This window comes from Vigna unguiculata, chromosome 3, assembly GCF_037176805.1.
Source record: "Vigna unguiculata cultivar grain cowpea cultivar isolate G323 ecotype 2 chromosome 3, ASM3717680v1, whole genome shotgun sequence".
In the NCBI taxonomy this organism is placed as follows: Eukaryota; Viridiplantae; Streptophyta; class Magnoliopsida; order Fabales; family Fabaceae; genus Vigna; species Vigna unguiculata.
This window is the reverse complement of record NC_140794.1, coordinates 58,517,229-58,536,877: the sequence shown is the minus strand read 5'-3', so window position 1 is coordinate 58,536,877 and position 19,649 is coordinate 58,517,229. Positions and strand designations below refer to the sequence as shown.

General features: G+C 33.0%; 2 protein-coding genes across 6 annotated transcripts; both read left to right on the top strand.

The window, feature by feature from the left end:
* The first annotated feature begins 378 nt into the window (after window positions 1–378).
* Window positions 379–9,015, top strand: TCP14 (TEOSINTE BRANCHED, cycloidea and PCF (TCP) 14). Of its 4 annotated transcripts, XM_085671435.1 has the most exons (3): window positions 379–2,314; window positions 2,443–2,841; window positions 2,920–3,485. In XM_085671435.1, exon 1 carries the CDS (start codon window positions 805–807, stop codon window positions 1,999–2,001), a length of 1,197 nt encoding a protein of 398 aa, XP_085527561.1. In that variant the 5' UTR covers window positions 379–804; the 3' UTR covers window positions 2,002–2,314; window positions 2,443–2,841; window positions 2,920–3,485. The 4 variants fall into 4 exon arrangements, with proteins under 4 accessions (XP_085527561.1, XP_085527562.1, XP_027920536.1 ...); XM_085671436.1 differs by lacking the exons at window positions 2,443–2,841; window positions 2,920–3,485 and adding an exon at window positions 8,811–9,015 and having other exon boundaries at window positions 379–2,132; XM_028064735.2 differs by having other exon boundaries at window positions 379–2,132; window positions 2,443–3,485.
* Window positions 9,016–15,282: 6,267 nt separating this feature from the next.
* Window positions 15,283–17,724, top strand: PYE (basic helix-loop-helix (bHLH) DNA-binding superfamily protein). Of its 2 annotated transcripts, none has more exons than XM_028061232.2 (5): window positions 15,283–15,557; window positions 15,916–15,993; window positions 16,635–16,753; window positions 16,884–17,008; window positions 17,226–17,724. In XM_028061232.2, exons 2-5 carry the CDS (start codon window positions 15,944–15,946, stop codon window positions 17,592–17,594), a joined length of 663 nt encoding a protein of 220 aa, XP_027917033.2. In that variant the 5' UTR covers window positions 15,283–15,557; window positions 15,916–15,943; the 3' UTR covers window positions 17,595–17,724. The 2 variants fall into 2 exon arrangements, with proteins under 2 accessions (XP_027917033.2, XP_027917034.2); XM_028061233.2 differs by having other exon boundaries at window positions 15,366–15,557; window positions 16,591–16,753.
* The last annotated feature ends 1,925 nt before the right edge of the window (window positions 17,725–19,649 follow it).

Genomic DNA, 19,649 nt, shown 5'->3' with positions numbered 1-19,649 from the left:
GAAATACTTGAAACATCTTATTAGCGGTTAAATGAATGGATTAAGGTGTGGTTTGTAAGGAGGATTAGAATGATAAGAAAAGGTAAAGGGTGGATTGAGGAATCCCAAAGTTCCCCAGCAAAGGTGCAGAACAAAAGGCAAAGGCCAAAGGCAAAATGAAATGATTACTTGAATGAGACGGGACCCGCTCGATAATCTTTCCTTTCCAGGTCTTTCAATTTTTTGACTTGGGATCGGGTCCCACTTCGGCCACCATTGTCTTTATGGATTGAATCATAAAAAGAGCACCTCACGTGGACTCTGAACCAAAGACTCTGTCCAACCACAATAAAAACCCTTCCCTTCTCTCCCCTTTCATTACTTTACTTTAGTTTAACACCCTTCAAATCTCTCTCATTTCCTCCACTTCCACACTAACCAAAACCCTTTATTTACTCCTTCAAAATCATCACAACCAAACATAACAACAAACCAATTTCTTTTCTCAAAAAAATCATGCTTTTTAAACCTCACACATATAATTCCCACTCATTATCTTTGTTGCTTCCCACCTCTCCCTTATCCCCTCTCTCTCTCTCTCTCTCTCTCTCTCTCTCTATTTCAAAACAAATTCATTCCCTTACACAAAACAAATAACTACACACACATCTCCCTCCTCTTAAAGACCAGAAAGACCCACCACACAAATTAAACTACAAACTCACTGATCACAACCTGTCTCATAAGAAAAAACGATCACCCACACAAACACAATCATACACAAAAACACACACACACACACACTCAAACGCTCTCCATGCGATCATGGAGGGAGGCGACGATCTCCACCATCATCACCACCACCACCGTCAGAACTTCCCATTCCAGCTCCTGGAGAAGAAAGAGGACCAAGAAGCGGCCTCATGCTCCACCTCCTCCCCCTACCCTTCACTAGCAATCTCCGCGGAACCCAGCACGTCCAATTCCACCCGATCCAACCAGCTCGCGGCGCCGTCCGAGCCTCCAAACAGCAAAAAGCCGCCGCCCAAACGCACGTCGACGAAGGACCGGCACACGAAGGTGGACGGTCGTGGCCGCCGCATCCGAATGCCCGCTCTCTGCGCCGCCCGCGTCTTCCAACTCACGCGCGAACTCGGTCACAAGTCCGATGGCGAAACCATCGAGTGGCTCCTCCAGCAGGCCGAGCCCGCCGTCATCGCCGCCACCGGGACCGGAACCATCCCCGCCAACTTCACCTCTCTCAACATCTCCCTCCGCAGCTCCGGCTCCTCCATGTCCGTCCCCTCCCAGCTCCGGTCCTCCTACTTCAACCCCAACTTCTCCCTCCAACAACGGCGCACCTTGTTCCCCGGCATCGCCTTATCCTCCGACAACAACCCCACCAACACCTCCACACTCCTCAATTTCCAATCCAACAACCTGAACACATCCATGCTCCAGGCGAAGCCCGAAGCCCCCTCCTCCACCTTGGATTTGTCCGACACAAGCGCGGAGGAATCAACCCTAGGCCGAAAAAGAAGACCAACGGAACAAGACCTCTCCTCCTCCTCGCAGCACCAAATGGGGAGTTATCTCCTCCAGTCGAGTGCAGGCACGATTCCCGCGAGCCACGCCGCCAACATATGGATGGTGGCCAATTCAAACACCAATCAAGTGATGAGTGGCGATCCCATATGGACCTTCCCCCCGGTTAACAACAGTGCCTTGTATCGAGGCACCATGTCTAGTGGGTTGCATTTCATGAACTTCCCCACGCCCATGGCACTGTTGCCGAGTCAGCAACTGGGCTCTTCTGGGATTGGCGCTGTCGGGGGAAGCAGTAATAATAACAGTAATAACAACGGCAATAATAATATGAACGAAGGGCATTTGAGTATGCTTGCGGGGCTTAGTCCTTATCGTCCGGTTATCGGCGTTTCCGAATCTCAGGCGAGCGGCTCGCAATCGCATCGTGGAGGTGCCGCCGATGATCGCCATGATACCTCCAGTCACCACTCCTAGAGGGTACCATATCATATCATGTGATGTGGTGTTGGTGTGATCACCGTAAATTCTTCTTCTTACTTGTGGTCTACTTTGATTGATGCTGGCGGATGCATGATGGATAGATGGATGTGTTTAACACACGTGAGGTTGGTTTGATGATCTTCGAAATTCAGTTTTATTTATTCCCAAAATTAATTTTTTGGTGTGATTAATATTTTGGAGGGGACGGAGGGAGAAAGGAGGAGGAGGAGGGTTTTTTAGGGTTTGGCAGATGACACTATTTAACAATTGGGTATTTCGCTGCCTGCTTCTTCTTTTCTTTTTTCTGGTAAAAAAAAATGTCTTCTTTGATTGAGTTATTTCACTACACGATATCTTATCTTTTGTTTATTTATTTATTGTCCTGAATAGGGTTTTAATTAATTGGTTTGTAATGTTATGGTTTTTATGCTAAAGAGAAGAAAAGGAGCGAGTTGCATTCGATTCCATGAGGTTTGCAAAGTTTCCCACCTAACAGGCATTTGGGTTGTTTTGTTTTTCTCCGTCTCTCTTTCTGGGCCACAGCACAGAGGCCGTGTGGTAAAAGGGATGAAACAGTGTTACCGCTAGAGTGAGTAAGAAAGATGTGAAAATGAAGCGGTAGTATTAAAATTTACATTGCTTTTTGATCATTCTGATTCTAAATCTCTGCCATGAATCTCGAGGTTTACTGCATCAATGATTAAGATTTTTCAGAGAGATGGGGGTAATAGGACGGTGGGGTCAAAACCTTATCGGTTCCAGGTGTTGGCTCAGGTGGTGGGGTCCGGCTGCTGGTTATTGCCCAAACCAATGTACAATGTCACTGACAAACAGGTGGATCATTCTCCATCTTCTGTTTTCTTTTTTAATTTTCTTTTCGCCCTTTTAATGGAGCAGTTGCTGGCATCACAGAAAGATCCATGGTGAGTCTTAATGACCCTACTCAGATATGCCCCACCATTCCATCAATCAGGACCCTTCATTTTATGGGCCATGCTCCTCCTATTCAATGCATGATTGGGTCTCTCGCTGCCCACCAAAGGGAAAACGTGGAATCTCCAGTTTCATGCCCCCCTTCAAAACCCTTTTCAAAACTTACTCTTTTACAGTACTCTCTTCTCAATCTTCCCCTCTTCTGCATTTCCAACACCACATACATGTGTCTTTTACAACCACGTCCGCTAAAACTGTTAACATATCTTAAACTTCTTAACAACGTCACTTTATATCATCATCATATATTTTTGCTTTTTCTTTATAGTATTATTTATTGTTGTATGTTTTGGAATCTAATAATATCCCTCCCCTGTGTAAAATAATGAGGAAATTGTATGGTGATGCAATTAAAAATTGTAGGGAAGGGGAAAGGGGGATTAGGATATTCCCCCCACTATAAACTTTGTTGTGCAGAATGGGATTCGAAAGCAGCTTTATTTATGGAGATGATGTCAATAATATATAATAATATAGTATATATATGTGCTTGTTAAATCATAATCGGAGAAGCCCACATCTGATTAACATAATCTGCTACTTGATGAGAATGGTCAATGGAATAATGTACCTTGGTGAGGTTCCAATTATGGGCACAGAACAGTAACCTGATAATGACACTGCTAAGAGGCTTCCCACCTAGCCTTCGCTAGTTACACCTCTACAACCAAATCATCACCCACATCTCACTACGTACGCCATACAACCATAACTCGGACATGAAGCTTTTCCCATATATATATATATATATATATATATATATATATATATATATATATATATATATATATATATTCTGCATATAAAACATAATTCATAATATTTTTATTTCTAGATTCTGATGCGTGCTGTTTGGTGCACCGTAACTAATGTCTTGATTTAAGGAATAGATGAAAGATCGCTGTTTCTTTCAGTCCAGACACCATGCACTTACAGCTTCAAAGTTTCTGCTGTTAAATTGCATCGGATAAGTTCACAGTCATTTTACGGGAAGAACGGATAAGTTCACAGTCATTTTACGGGAAGAACGAAAGTTGCAGGCATATAATTAACTATAATTACTGTTATATTATATTATTTTATGGTATCAGCATAGTCAAAACATAAATGGCAATACCACTAATTTCTATGTTTTTTTTCCTCGTCTCTTTCATCCCTCACTTCCACTTGTTTCTCCCTACTCAAAGAGAGTAACCCTTCGTTGCACCCCTTCCTGCCTCCACCAGGTAAACTTATTGGCTAAGACTTTAGGAAATAATTTAAAAACAAACACATATATATAGTATAATACATGTGATATTAATGTAAGAAAACTACTACCAAAGTTCTATTTAGGTCAATAAAATGATCAATTTACAAATTTTTTAAAGACCTTTGTGAAAAAAAAAATTGAAATAGACTGATAGATAAGATTTTTATACAAACTAGATCTTTAAAATATACATAAAAAAAATAGATAAAACATAGACCTTCTAAAACTTTTCGACAAAGTCAAATGTAAACAGGTTTAACCAAGCCTAACTGATCTATTTCCCCATCTAGTGTCAACTAATTGTTGCTCTTTACTTCTGTACATGCAAATCTTATAAATATAACATGACACTTCCTTGTTTTAATTATTATATATTATGCAATTATTTATATTTTAATATTTAATTTAAAACATTTAAGTTTCTGGATATGATAGACTCGACCTCACCAACTCATTGATTGATTTAATTAATTTGAGATAATATTTTTATAAAAATAAAGTTTAGTCAAATTTGATATGGAAGTATTTAAATCAATTTTGGTAATCAGGCATATAATTGCAAGTGTTCTCTATTTCATTTTCTTGCCAAACAAGTATTATTTATATACATCACTCCACTTAAAAACCATGAAAACAAATATAGGATTAGGTTTGTTTAGTTTTCTTAAAATGAAAATTGTCATTTTTAAGGCGTTAACATATTCATGTTTCCAAAAAATTAAAATATTAATGTATTTAATTCCCTTTTATTGCAAATTTTGACACTGTTCTAATAGTTCAAACACATAGTGAGAGTATGAAAAGCGCATTGAGCGATGATATTATATTGACACTAAATTGTGGCACTGCTTTGATATAAAGTGTGGAATCCTCTCTCTATACCCTGCTGTTGCAGTGTTGTGCTTCCAAACAAATTTGAGATACTCGAGTTAAACGGGTATCTCTCTATTATTGTGTCCCCACGTGCTTCTGCTACACACCCTTATCTCCTTCTCCATCCATAAGCCAAGTAAGAAGCATCTTAATCGAAATGGCTTTTTAATTTGTTATTTTGTCTGAGAATTAAACGTTTGATTTGTGACATGGTGACATGATTAAGAAATGTTGAGTGGGAAATAGCAGCAGGGTCGTACCCATGGTTGCTCACATGGATCTGAATCTAATAAGTGACATCGTACAAAGAGGCACAGGATTGGTCCCCCTGGGTAAATGATATACCCCAAAAATATGTAGCATGAGTTAGAGCAGCTAGGCCACCAATTTCTGTAAATCGTGAACAAATTCGCTAGATTTTTGGCACAAAAGTGGCTTCCAAGTTACCTGCTAAGAAGCAACAGATTCTATATATTTGGCCCATAATATCCCTAATTCCTTCGTTTGGGCCCAGAAAATCTCTTAATCTTGGCATGGTTTCTCAGAGGGAAATATGATACATGTTCAGGCAGCACCATGTGCTTCCCTACTGGCGTTTAGCCTACAGCTTGGTGGTTACTAGTTACGACACAAGTAATTACAGGTGTAGACCCACCACCTTCCATCACCTCCACTCTTTTTTTCTCTTTCTTATGTTTCCACTTTTTATCAACATCTTCTCTACCACACATCGATTACGAACATACACTATTAACTACAATTCAAACTCCCACTGTAGATCATGCTTCCTCAATCTCAGTAAACAATCCTTGTTTTCAAAAGGAGAGTTTATAACTCATATTCATCACCCCAAACACAGACCAAGATTCCCATTGAAACTCAACAAACCATTCAAAGTTCGAAATAACTGAGGTACCAATATTAAAATCACAAAGTATCATAAATAAATTGCAACAGCTGTCGGCAGATAAATGCTGCGAAAGCATGTGTGTGTTCTTTACTCTACTGTCCGCCTCTCGTTTCAACCGGTTCCAGCATTTTTGTTTCCATTTCAAATAATATTAATGAACCATTCTGCATTTATTGTAAAGTATATATACGTAGGAAATGAATAAAAAAACATAAATGAAAGAGAATCTAATTAATGTATTAAAAAGAATACATAATATAATACTCTTCATAATGTTTGTGATTTGAAAGTGTGAGCTGATGTTAGATTTACAATAAAAATTAGGTGGAGAGTTATGTGATTATGCAGTTGAGTTTAAGAAAGCTATGGTAATGAGTAAGGAGGTTGTAAGCTAGTTATATAACTAACCTGAAGACCAGTAATGTAAAGCCACGTGTCTGTTTCCATCTCCGTCTTGATATATGTATAGTGACAAGTGATAGTTTGGGAGGTACAATAATGCAAAAATGCAGTTGCCGAAACACGGTGAGTCGCATCCCTCACATGTAATGTTTGTGATGAGAAGAGGATTTGTCCTAGCTGTTGCCTGGTGCATCTAGCATGTGGACTCTAAAATGGCGAAACAAATGAGGGTCTAGTTTGTCTCTCTTTCCACTTCGGTAGTGTGTGCACTTTTAGGCTTACTTTTATCTCAGCTATTGTCAAATTAAAGATGCATCAGTATTTTGTGAAGACAAATGAAAATTATGTGTAGGCCGTAGCATGTCTATGATACTCCTAATATGCTATATTGGAGGAAATGGGAATTCAATAATGATGTGTAAGTATCATATAATTGGGTTGAATTGATTGGGAGATGGGGCTACATATAACAACTCATGCCTCAAATTCTACAATTGATGATGCACTCAGAATAATAACACAATCATGTACAATAATTACCTCAACATGATTATTAGTCAGTACAAGCAGGTTTCTGGATGATGTATTAGTCTGCAAATTAAACAAGTCAATGTCAGAATTTTCTGTCCCCTTGGCTCCTACTTACTCAATATAAAGTTCAGCACTTTTGAGTAAAACAAAGCTCCTCAACTTTGATTAATTTATTTCTGCTTCCTTTATCAAATGTAAGTTGCATGATCATGGTAATCCATTGTAGGGGGCAATTGATGAGTCGAGCAAGACAAATGTGTGTCATTTTCATAATATGTCCTGCCAGAGGTCCCGTTTTGAAATTTTTAACCACATTATTGCACAAATTGCCTAAAGAGATTAGGTCTAAATGATGTGAGTTCATATAGCCTCATCACTCATGAATAACATGACATTGTACCGAAGAACAATGCATTTATTGCTTGGTAGATCAGTTTATCCTTACAGTACTTTCTTCGTCTTCTTTTCTGCAGATGTTGATAGCCAGGTCCATTTACCTACTTCGTCATTTATTTTAGAGTTTTATTCTATGATTATATTCAGTTAATTCATGGTTGATTGATATTAACTATTGTTGCATGCTGTAATACAACCAAATGTATCTTTTTCTCCATACTTTCCCTTCATAAGAAAAAGTGTCAGTGTCAGTATAAGGTGATCGATCAACTATATGCTACAACTTTCCAAATCTCAGACATTTTGATCTTTTTTCTTTGAGTTTTCCCCAGTTTACCTTTGTAAAGCATGATGATCGTCATAAGATCTTTTAACATGTTTTTCTTTTCAGTTTTTATCTTTTTGCATGGTTTGCATGATACAGGGAGGTTGTAAAATATTTTTAATCCGTGATCATCCATATTTTTAGTGACAACAGCATTTGGTCTTTTTAACTGGTCTCTATGTTTGAACATTTTGAGTCGCTTCAAACTTCAAAAGGGTCTTGTTTCAGTGTGATGATGAGTAATCTGGCTTAGAACTCTGGCCTGTACTATTTCATCATTCAAGTTGTACCCATTTCTGCCACCACAGAAGACACAATGTATTCGTTTCTCCCTGGAAGTCCTCTGACTAAAAAACCGTCATTCATCATTATCTTCTTCTTTTTGCAGATAGAATATGAAGCATCTTATATGCAAGCTGTGGCTGGGAACATGCACACACACACACACTCTGCACCTTGAAATTAGAAAAGGGTAACTTTGATTTATACCGTTGTGCTTCAAGCCTAGATTGCTGTAGCAGGCTATTTTCAATAATCTACTGGTCTCGCGGGTCTTGTCTCCTTTCTCTTGTCTTTACACATGTCTTATAGAATATGAGTTGCACATGTGAGATGTGGCTTTTCTTTCCTTGATGTTACGTACCCTTCCTTCCCTTTTTCTTTCTGAGTTCTTGCACACAGATAAAGCAGTGTGATTGTGACATGTTTTCCTGAGAAAAATTAAGCTTCAACAACATAAAACAATACCTACTTTTGGCCAAAGGTTTCTATATGTTCTAACTTACAACAAAAGTTTAAGATATTTTTAGCATTTTACTTGTAGGATTTATTCTGTTTACATAGGTCTACTGATGTTACAACAAAGCTCAATTTGCCTCACCTTTTGGTAATTACTGATGAACTTATTTTTTGTTGTTGATGACCATTAGGGTCATACTTGGTTCGTTTATGTTCTAAGCATCTTAACCACTTTTTCTAAGAATCTATGTATCAGTGAACAGTATATAAAAATATATGCAATTTCTATAATTCTTGAATCATTGTACTCAAATGAATATCAAAGTTAGAATTTCAGACAACATCCACCAGCATAGACTAATAATTAAATGCTTTATCTATAGGTCAACTCTGGGAGATCCCCACAATGGCACAAACAATGATGCTGACATAAGAACTCCTCCCACATGCACCAGTAGAGGAACTTGTAAGCGCCATTTGAATACTCAAATATGTTAGTGTGTCACTACAATAAAATTGTATAAGTAATGACAAATACCTTGTAAAGTTACAAGACGTTAATTTAATATTACGTTCTCCATTTATCAACTCAGAAGCCTTATCCGTTATATATATGGATGCAAGAATCTGTGATCTTCTTTTCAGAATCCTTATTTGTTACAAAACATAGTTCTGTCTATGTTCTAATCCTGTAATTTTCCGTACTAGGTAATATAAAACCATGCAGACATGTAAGCCACTTTGTTCAGCTTTGGGGCTTCCTGTTGATCTTCTGATATTTATCATTTTTTTTTTATTTCTATCACATTATATCATGTATATAATATAACGCATAGTTCTTTTCCTTAGCAAGTATATATATATCCTTTAGTATGTTATGTATATCAGTTATTTTCATTCTTTTTTTCATTACTAATTATATATATAATTTTTTTTCTTCTTTTATTTGTACTTGTTCTAGGCAAAAAGTACTAAATCCAATCAGTCAAAGCATTCACTATGCTATGCATTTTTTATAATTTCTTCACCCTTTATGTAGTTCTGACCCCATACATTTTAACATGTCAACCTTTAAGGGTCTTTAAAGTTCTCTTCACTCTTTTATTGCTTCTATTAAATTCGTTGACTCGCTTAAATGCGTCTTTAACCGCCAAACCTCTAATATTCTCTAACATCCTTATACATATGACCTGATCGAGATTAAAACCTAGAATCTGAGCATCATTTGGCCCAAAGACCTAATCGGCATTGGGCTTACACCACGATACTATATGTTTCTTCTTTCCATTCCACTAGAGTTTATAATTACAAATTTTTCTAGTTACTAACATTCATTTGTATGGATAATATCATCTCTTATTTTAAAGTTGTATTATATTGATGTTGTTTTCAACATCAACACATGGTTATTTTAAAATTGTATTATATTAATATCATATCTTATTTAGTTCCTATATTTTTTCAAAACTCCTACTTTATTTTTACATAAATGGAGGAAACATATTAATTAGGGGATTAATATGAAGTGTGGGAGGTATGTCAAAATTGACCACTATGTACTATGTATTAGGGATGGTAATGTGCGCTGATCCAACCCATTTAGGCCCACCCCGCACATGACTCACAAAATGTGGGCCGAGCTGACTTGGCCTGTAAAATGTAGGTTAGGTTGACTCGTTCTTTTTTTTAACTCTTATTGTAAAGCTTTTAATGTTCAACAAATTGGAAAACTTTAACAAGTTCACAAAATTAAACAAAGGCTTTAGGAAGTTGGATGATAAATTGATAATTCAACATTGTCATCATATTCATATTCATACTTTGACGTACATGATGTATTTTTCAAATTTTAGGACATTCAAAAATACATAATACTTATCTTTTCCATTCATATAAGAATTTGGAATGTTCATGCAAAAGTTTAGAAGGAAAGTAAATTATATACACAAGTGCAAGTTTCTCTTTTTTTATGTGGGTCAACCCACGCGAATCAACCCAAGCAGGTCAGCCCGCGTGGGCTGCAGACTTTGTAGGTCAGGCTTTTACATGCTAGCGGGCTCAATATCTTGACTCACCCCGCGTTTTTTTGGCAGGCCGACTCGCCGAACCAAACCTACATTACCACCTCTATTATGGGTCTTTTTAGAATGATTGACACTTCTATAGTCGAAACCAATGTTAAAGTCAACAAAACATATTCCTAAAAAAATAACTTAATTGTGAACAATTTTCGTGATCCAACTAATTCTCGAAAAGGTTGTTGTAGTCGCAACATAAAACAAGTCTAGGTAATTTGGCGATTCCATGTATTTAAATTGATATTTTCAAAAAAACAATTCGTACACAAATAATGAAATATGAAAGTGAGAACAAAATTCATATAACATAATTTCTTATCAAGACATTTCAATCAAAAATTTTCCATTTTATTTTACATTAGAAAAATTTGAATATAATTTGGCTAGTTGGGATAAATGAGTTTCATCATGATTAATAACAAAATAATACAAAAATGTTTCATCTTAAGTAACTTACTCATTTAAATATTCAAGGTTATGCCTCCAACTAATGTCATCAATTTTTTATTTATTATAAAATTATTATTTAAAAAAATAAGACTAATCTTTTCATATTTATTCGTCAAAACAAATAATAAATATTAAAAATCAAAAAATATAAATAGTTAAAGAAGATCGATACATAATTATAGATAAATAATATAAATAGGATTAATGTATAAATAATATAAATAAAAATAAAAAGGATGATAACAGACCTCACTGAGCATAAATATGAATAAATAATTAAATATAATGAAATTATAGGACACCTCGCTTACCTTAATTAGAACTATCAAAACGGGTAAGCCAACTTGACCCGGATCCACCACGGGTTAATGATTTAGTGAGCCAACCTAACCTAGCTCACCTTCTAGCGAGCCAAAAAAATTCGAACTCGGCCTGACCCACTACGGGTTGGCGGGTTAAACAGGTTGACTCACGAGTTCACTTAATTAAAAAATATATAATTTTTTTATTTATTTTTCAATCAAAACTAAATTATAATTCTAATTAAAATCTAAATAAACTTTAATACAATCCAAATATGAAACAAAATAAAAAAAAAATACAAATTGTTCATGTGTTGGCAAAAAAAAAAAAACCTAACATGACCAAATGTAAAGCCCAACTTAATAAAAAAACACTTGTGTGACACTTTTATCTGCGAGTTGGTGAGCCAACCCGGCTCACCACGGGTTCAACCCGGATGAATCGGGTTCTAAATGAGCTGGGTAAAAAATCAACCCGTATTAAAATTTGTAAAAAAATTTCAACCCAACCCGATCCAAACTCGTGGTGAGCCGAGTTGGCTCGCGGATTCCAACCCATTTTGACAACTCTAACCTTAACAACTATGTTCTATAATGAAATATAAAATGAATATAATTTCAAATGTCTCTTTTCCTTACCTTAACAACTTAACAAGATATATTGGACTAAGAGTGTTTAAATATAACTATGATTTCTTCCTATTCTTCTCTTTATGATTTCTTCCTATTCTTCTCTTTATCTCTCTCCTTTCTCTAATTTATAACCTAATTATATTAAAATTTTATTTATTTTATTGCAAGTAATATTACTTGCATTAAGATTTTACCAATGTTTATCACATCAACGTGCTCCTTAATTTCGATAGTGTGGAGTATTTTTCTTTAAAATAATTCATGTTAGGACACTTAATTTTTCCTTTATCATCACTAACATTGCATTGGACAAAACTAAGTTTATTTTTCACTCCTAGTTTATAATAACTACTTTTGTATGTTGAATTAATCCAAATCTAATTAATTAAATAATTATATTTTAATGTTGCTAAAAAATAAAATATAGTTATACGTAAAAACAAGTTTTAATTAACATAAAAACCAATAAAAAAATAATGTTAACCGTTAAAAAGTTTACCAAAAAAATTAATTAAATATGAATGTGAGACTTCATTGAATGGAGAGATATTGTTTGGAAATTTCTAAAAGATATCACTACTAAAAACAATCATACTTCTTGTTAATTTTGTTTTAAATTTTTTTCGTAGATAATACTTACAAATTTTGTTGTGAAAATAAAATTGCAAGAAATTGTTATCAATTTTCTTGCAAAATATAATGTATAAAATACGTTTCAGAAATACTTACAAATTTTATAATTTTGTAGGAAATGATTATCCACAAATAAATTATCTGTTAATTAAAATTCTTAGAAAAAATAACAGAAAAAAATATTTTCTTGCAAATTTTTTTAACAAATTTGCAAGTAAAATTTCATGTAATACGAGATTTACTAGTAGTGTATTTTTGTTTTTATAAAATTTGTTATATAAATTTATATTATTTTAATTAATTGAGTTAATTATTCAATTTTCAATGTAAAAATGATGAAATTAATGATAGTTAATTATGCCTTAACCTAGATGGTATTAGTTAGCATTCTCCTATTAGATATCACATTTTACTTCAATAACAAATCTAACTAATCTCTTATAACATCATTACATTTTCATGAATTTTTCTAATATACATTTTAATGATTGTGAATTTAATTTGAATTACTCAATCTATTTCAAATTAATTGAAATCTACAAGTTACATTTAAATATATACAACAAATCAAGTTTTAAATTTATAAATGCAAGTTTCAATTCAATCCAATCACCTTATAAGCTTTTTTATTTAATATAATCAATTAATATCTATAAGCAACACATTCTAAACAAATATATAATTCAATGACACTTATTAATTAGTTCAACAAATTAATGATGAAATAATAAATACAAATAACTATCTTGAATGTTACAATGTGGATCCAAAGCAAAAAAAAAAAAACACTAAGAAAGACAGAAACAATTATGTCACACACTAAATGAAACATAAACCAATGGAGGTGGAGACTGGAGGAGACACTAATAACACATGGAGAATTACAAACACAAAAGTGTATGTATATAATGCTACCAATGACACAAGCAAATAAATATTGAAGGTAAGACTTACACAAACAATTCTTTTAATAATCTTCATAAAAAGATTTAAATGATAACAACTATACACATAATCATTGGTGGTGATTACTGATGAAATATCGTTATTATAAAATTGTCATATTGGCTTTTCTTTTTGTCAACAGTTTTTTTTATATCAATAATCATTAAAAAACATTATGATAATTTTATATATAAATAACTTTTTCTCAAACATTCTTCTATACAAGAGATTTAAAAATTAATGAATATATATTTATATATAAGTTAATCAATATTTTATATTTTAAGTTCAATTTAAAAATATTTAAGAGTAAATTAAAATATGGTCATTTTTAACAACAAATATGATTATTTCAACATTTTTCTATTATAGGAAAAAATTATAATTTAGGTATGACAAATTTTACTATTTTCACATACTAGACACTTTATGTGGGGTATTTTCATTCTTTTTTAGGTATGGAAGAAATTAAAAAGTGTAATATATGAGAAAAATAAGAAGCTGAGTTGGAAAATAATTGACATGGCAAACATGGTCCCCGTGGTTCCCATGGGAAGTTGGTTGGCACACGCGTTGGGAAAATCCTTTAGCTTTGGTTCCATCTGATGCATCCTTGTGGAGGCCACGCGCCAAAACTTCTTAATATGTCTTTTGCACACTTCTCCAAGACTAATATTTTATTTTTAGGATAATAATATTTTGAGTAATAAATTTTGATAACTTTTTTTATCATAAAATGTTATTTTTAAATAATTTTAAAATATTAAGAATAAAAAAATTTATTTAAAAAATAATATATAAAATTATAAGAGAAATTTGTCGAAATTTAATAATATAAAAATATTTAATAGTTAAAAAATATTTTCCTTATTTTCAATAGTAGGATAAATTCGAGAACTGTCCCTAAAAACTTAAAACTGCATTTTTTTTTATAACAATTAAAAGTATATGTGTTCAAAATGAAAATAATTAGAAGGGCTTTGGTGTCTCTGTGCTATCAGGATTTGGAGTTCTTTTTTGAGCCTAAGATCTCTTCAAAACCGAAAGAAGCTTTTCTTCCTACACCCTGTGATTGCTACCTGCGTCCCACAGTAAAAAGCAAAATGATCAAAATATCCTTGAAGTTATAATTTTACCCTAATTCTAACTCTTTCTGCTTTCACTTTCACTTTGTTTATGGTTTTCTGGTTTACATGTCTCCATCACACCATATAGTCACCATTGAAGTCCACCACATTATCCCTGAGTTCATGCATTGTCACTATTTATTCTTCTTTTTGTCAAAGATCATGTGAGAGCGTTTGTTTTATTTTTTATTTTTCTTGGGATGCATGGGTATTTTAAAAGTCACAGGGGTGCTACTAGTAATTGTAATGATGTAAAAGAAAAAATTATCCATACGCGTTCTACATTTTCCGCACGATCTCATGAAGAAACAACTTAATTTGATCTATTATCTTAACATTTTTAACAATTAAGTCATACAATTTAAAATATATATATATATATATACCTTAATTAATTTGTATGTAATTTTTATTAAAATAAATAAAAATAAAAATAAAAATAATAATTATTATTATAATTTATGCATTATATAAATATATTATTTTTTAATGATGTTTGTTTTCTTTTAGTTTATTTAAATTATCTCTTTTATTTTATTTTATTTTATTTTCTTTGTTACACATTCTCACTCAAACAATCTATCCAAAACAGAGAAAGGTGAATATAGTAATAATTATATATATATATATATATATATATATATATATATATATATATATATATGGAGAAAAAATTAAGAAAACTTACGGGAGTATGAATTTAAGTTTGTGTAAATAAAAAATGTTTAAAAGAAAATCACGTGGCGAACTCATCGGTGATTGCTGATTGCACTGAATGAACTTGACCTGGCCACGCGCCTTCGTGTGACAGGTGCTATCCCGCCACACGCCATCGCGACAACCCAATCCTCTTTCCTCTTTCTTCTGCCCTAATTCTCATTTTCTAACTCTCTTATTTTTACTCCAAACTCCATCCTTCAATTTCACTGTTCCAATTCTATTTCTGTTCAGTCTCCTTAGCGGTTAGTAAGCAAAACCTCTTTCTCTTATGCGATTATGCAATTTTTCTGTTTTCTTTGTTTTATTCAGTTATCCCCTTTTATTATCCTCTGAATTTATTGATGCTCTGTTTGGCTGCTAAGAATTGTGAGAATTAAAATTGGGAATTCAACTTCTTTTCTCCATATCTCTATCTGATTGGATTGCTTGGGAGGGAATTGATTGTATCAAGAAACATGGATTTTTCTTTGGTATCCGACTCAAAAAAGAAAATTAAATATTTCTTGGGGTGTTCAATTTACTAGTCCTTACTTTTTATAAGAGGAGTAAGTGCAGTCAGTATTGAAGTAGTTTTGTTGTTTCCTGTTTGGGAAATTTTAGAATTTTGGTGCTGGAAGGCTTTGTTCACATGGGATCAGAAGGTGTGGCTCCTGCTGTTGTTGAGACATCAAAAAGCAGGTCAGCTATTCTCATGTTTTAATGGTGATATGTCATTTCATTGGGACAACTGCAAGAATAAGATCGATATGCTCATGTTGTCTCTCATTTTTAAAGAATGTGACAAGGGCTGGTAGTTTTTTCTCACAGTGGCAATTCCTTTTGTACTTCTTTGGTTCAAATTCATGTGGACAAATTTACTGAAATTGTCTGAAACATTTGATCTATTGATTTGATGCAAATATAATTGTAATTCTGTGGAGGAAAGCTATTAGTTAATTTGTCTGGCTGTACTTGTTAGGACAAAAGATTTGACCAGAACTATTGATAAAATTTTCTTCTAAAATTTTAAATTAAATTTTAAAATAGCTAATTTATAGAAGTTCTTCACCCAGTTTTTCCAAAAAATTGTTTTTGATTAATATTTAAACTAATTTTAATATCTGTGAGAAACTTAATTTATTTTACTTTCTTAATTTTCTTCTCTAATAATTACATATTGAGAAGTGTAAAAGAACAGGACTAATATCACTACTTTTTCACTTCTCTTGCATGACACTATTCTATGTGAAATTACAAGTTCATCTCTTGCATGAGTAGTTTTATGTGGAATTACAGGTTCTTCATCTGGATTCAGTTCTTGTAAACTTGATTTGCTTCAGGTCTTCTTCTGGTAAAATGAACCAAGGGAAAGTTCCCAAGAAAATTCACAAGGCTGAAAGGGAGAAAATGAAACGTGAACATTTGAATGAACTCTTTCTTGATCTTGCCAATGCACTTGGTAACCTCTTGTGCCACTATCCTGTATCTTGAATATGTTCAGACTTTACATCCTTGGTTTCTTATTACTCAACATGATTTTAAGTGTTTTTTGTCTTCCTTTTCTTGGTATTTTTTTTTTGTGAGGATAGATGTGAATGAGAACAATGGAAAGGCTTCTATATTGTGTGAAGCGGCTAGGTTGCTAAAAGACTTACTCTCTCAGATCGAGTCCCTCAAGAAAGAGAATGTCACACTGTTGTCTGAATCGCATTATGTAAGATGGACTCTCTTTTTCCTCCTTCATTTTTACCCTTTTGAGAGTGTTAAATAACATGTGGATGACTGGAAACACTTTGTATTTACTTAATACTTCGGCCAGATCCTTGAGCAAATTACCATTTCATCATATTTTTAAAATTGATAAGTTTATGTAGTGTCACACTGTAGCCTTGTTTCTCTTTTGATTTCACATGATTGCGTTCCTTGGGCAGGTGACCATGGAGAAAAATGAGCTGAAGGAGGAGAATTGTAGCCTAGAAACTAAAATTGAGAAACTTCAAGGAGAGATACAGGCAAGAGTTGCTCAATCTAAACCTGACCTGAATGTACCTCCTAATTTGGAACTTGAGCCACTGGAGCAGTCAAATTTTCCAGGACAGAGTCTCCAATTGCATACTATGGAACCTAACTTGCAGCAAGGATCTGCAGTTTTGCTTGTCCCTTTTCGTCCCGATCTTCAAGCTTCGTTTCCAGCTCCTAATGTTAACGAAGTAGCTCCAAATTCTAGTTCTGTTATCAGTAAACCGCATGCAAGGTATCCCACAGCTGCAGATTCATGGCCATCACAGCTGCTTGGATAGTAACCAAACTTCAATTTAATTTGTATAGTTTCGGCATTGGTTTAACATGCAACTAGCTTTCTTGGTAGCAATGCCTCTGTGGAGATTTCATGTATAAATTATATATATTCAATTATCAACTACTATCTCACTCGTTTGCTTTGTTTTCTTGTGGCTGAAAGCCACTGGTTACTTGTAGAAACGTACGTTTTTGGGTGCTTTTCCTCGGGACCACGTCTGATGAATGAGTCGTCTATTCTCGGATGCAATGTTTTCTTCACACATTTTTTTTAAGAAACTTTTTCTTCCGCCCATAACATGCCAAAATTATTATTTTCTTCCGCCCATAACAATATATTCAATGAATGAAGCAAAGACCGAATTCAGGTTTACATCCTTAAACTAAACATTTAATAATATAAGAGTTCACTCATGGTGCTTACGAAGGACTTACCAATTTGCATATAATTTGCATATCAATGACACACAAAATGTTACCCCTAAGTGCATGCTTTTTGTGAATGATATAATATTTGATTGAGGTATACTTTGAAAAACTAAGAGCTTTTGTGTAAGTGCGAGTAAAAAGAGTATGTGCATTACAATTTTAACAAAAGACAATAAATTTAACTTGAAAGAAAAAGCAGTAGAGAATATCATACTATAGGCTCCTAAGTTTGAATGTTCGGACCAATCGTATAAAACAACGGAGGAATCAATAAACATACCACATGACTATAACTTGGATGTAAAAGGACATTACAAATTATTTGTGATAACCACATAGTAATTCAATTAAAAATTGCATTTTAGTACATAATAGGAGTAACGAGACAGGATAGTCCGGTTCATTTTTGTTCGCCTGTCCTTAACCCGCCAAAGAGGATATCATTGGGTTGACCTATTACCATAAATGGGCCAGAAAATGTAACCTGCCCTATCACAGGACAGGCTAGCCCACTACTTTTTTCTTAAATCATTTTTAATTTTTAATTTTCAAAAAATTTTAAATTTGTATTTATAATTTTTGTCTTTATATATACTTATAAATGAATATTTAAAGCATATTTATTTATATAAATATTTTTTAAGCTTTTAATTGATCAATTAATATTTTTAATTAGATTAATTAAAATAATTATTACATTTACATGTTAAATTACTTCATTGTAATTAATAATTGAAACTTAGTTTATAAGATTAATGATTTAAATTATAATAGTAATGTATATTTATATCTTTACAAAAAGTATAATATAAAAAAGTTGATCTTTTAACTTGTTTTTAAATAAAAATTTTATAAAAAAAAGTCCACTCTTTGTCGCTCATGTTGGCAAGTTAGACGGACCGGACCAAAACAGATTAGCGGATTAAAAATATTTATTTCGTTTTGGTAGACTGACTCATCAAGTCCAACTTACTTTACATCAATTTTAAAGGGATAATATGAATGATAAGTAACACTATAACAAAAATGATAGAATTTAATTTGAGATCAGAAGATAGAGGGAAACGACTTGAATTGGAATGAATTAAACTAAACTTTTACGTAATGTTTGATTCCAACGAGAGATTTTTAGGAAGTAAGAATTTGTAGATCAAGTTAAACAATCAATGCATCTTTTCACGAAGAACGAAGTCAATATTTTTTTAAACTTTCTTCGCATAACTGCAAAAATTTGCGATATATATTATATATATTAGAATGAAAAATATTTAATAATATTTTATATCTTTTATTATATATATTATTTCTATAAAAAATAATATAATATAAAAAAATACAATAAAATACTTCTTTTATTCTAATAAATATAATTAATTAAACTTCATAAAATATCTTTTTATTCTAATACAATAAATATTTATAATATATTAATAGAAACTAATTTTAAAAACATATTTAATCTATTATATCAATTGCATCATTCACATATTTTTACAAATTTTTTCTTTAAAATCTTTTATCCACTGCTTTAAATCTCTTATCTCTTAGTCTAAATAACATCATAATCAACTTTCCATATTTTTAAATTTGTCTATTCACTCTCCCTCATATTCATTCCTAGATCCAAA

Bases quoted from the DNA above. Each gene is read 5' to 3' on its own strand.
- TCP14 (XM_085671436.1), top strand. From the start codon at position 805: ATGGAGGGAGGCGACGATCTCCACCATCATCACCACCACCACCGTCAG.
- PYE (XM_028061232.2), top strand. From the start codon at position 15,944: ATGGGATCAGAAGGTGTGGCTCCTGCTGTTGTTGAGACATCAAAAAGC. The intron at 15,994-16,634 runs GTCAGCTATTCT...GATTTGCTTCAG, and splicing joins GTTGAGACATCAAAAAGCAG to GTCTTCTTCTGGTAAAATGA. The intron at 16,754-16,883 runs GTAACCTCTTGT...TTGTGAGGATAG, and splicing joins TGATCTTGCCAATGCACTTG to ATGTGAATGAGAACAATGGA.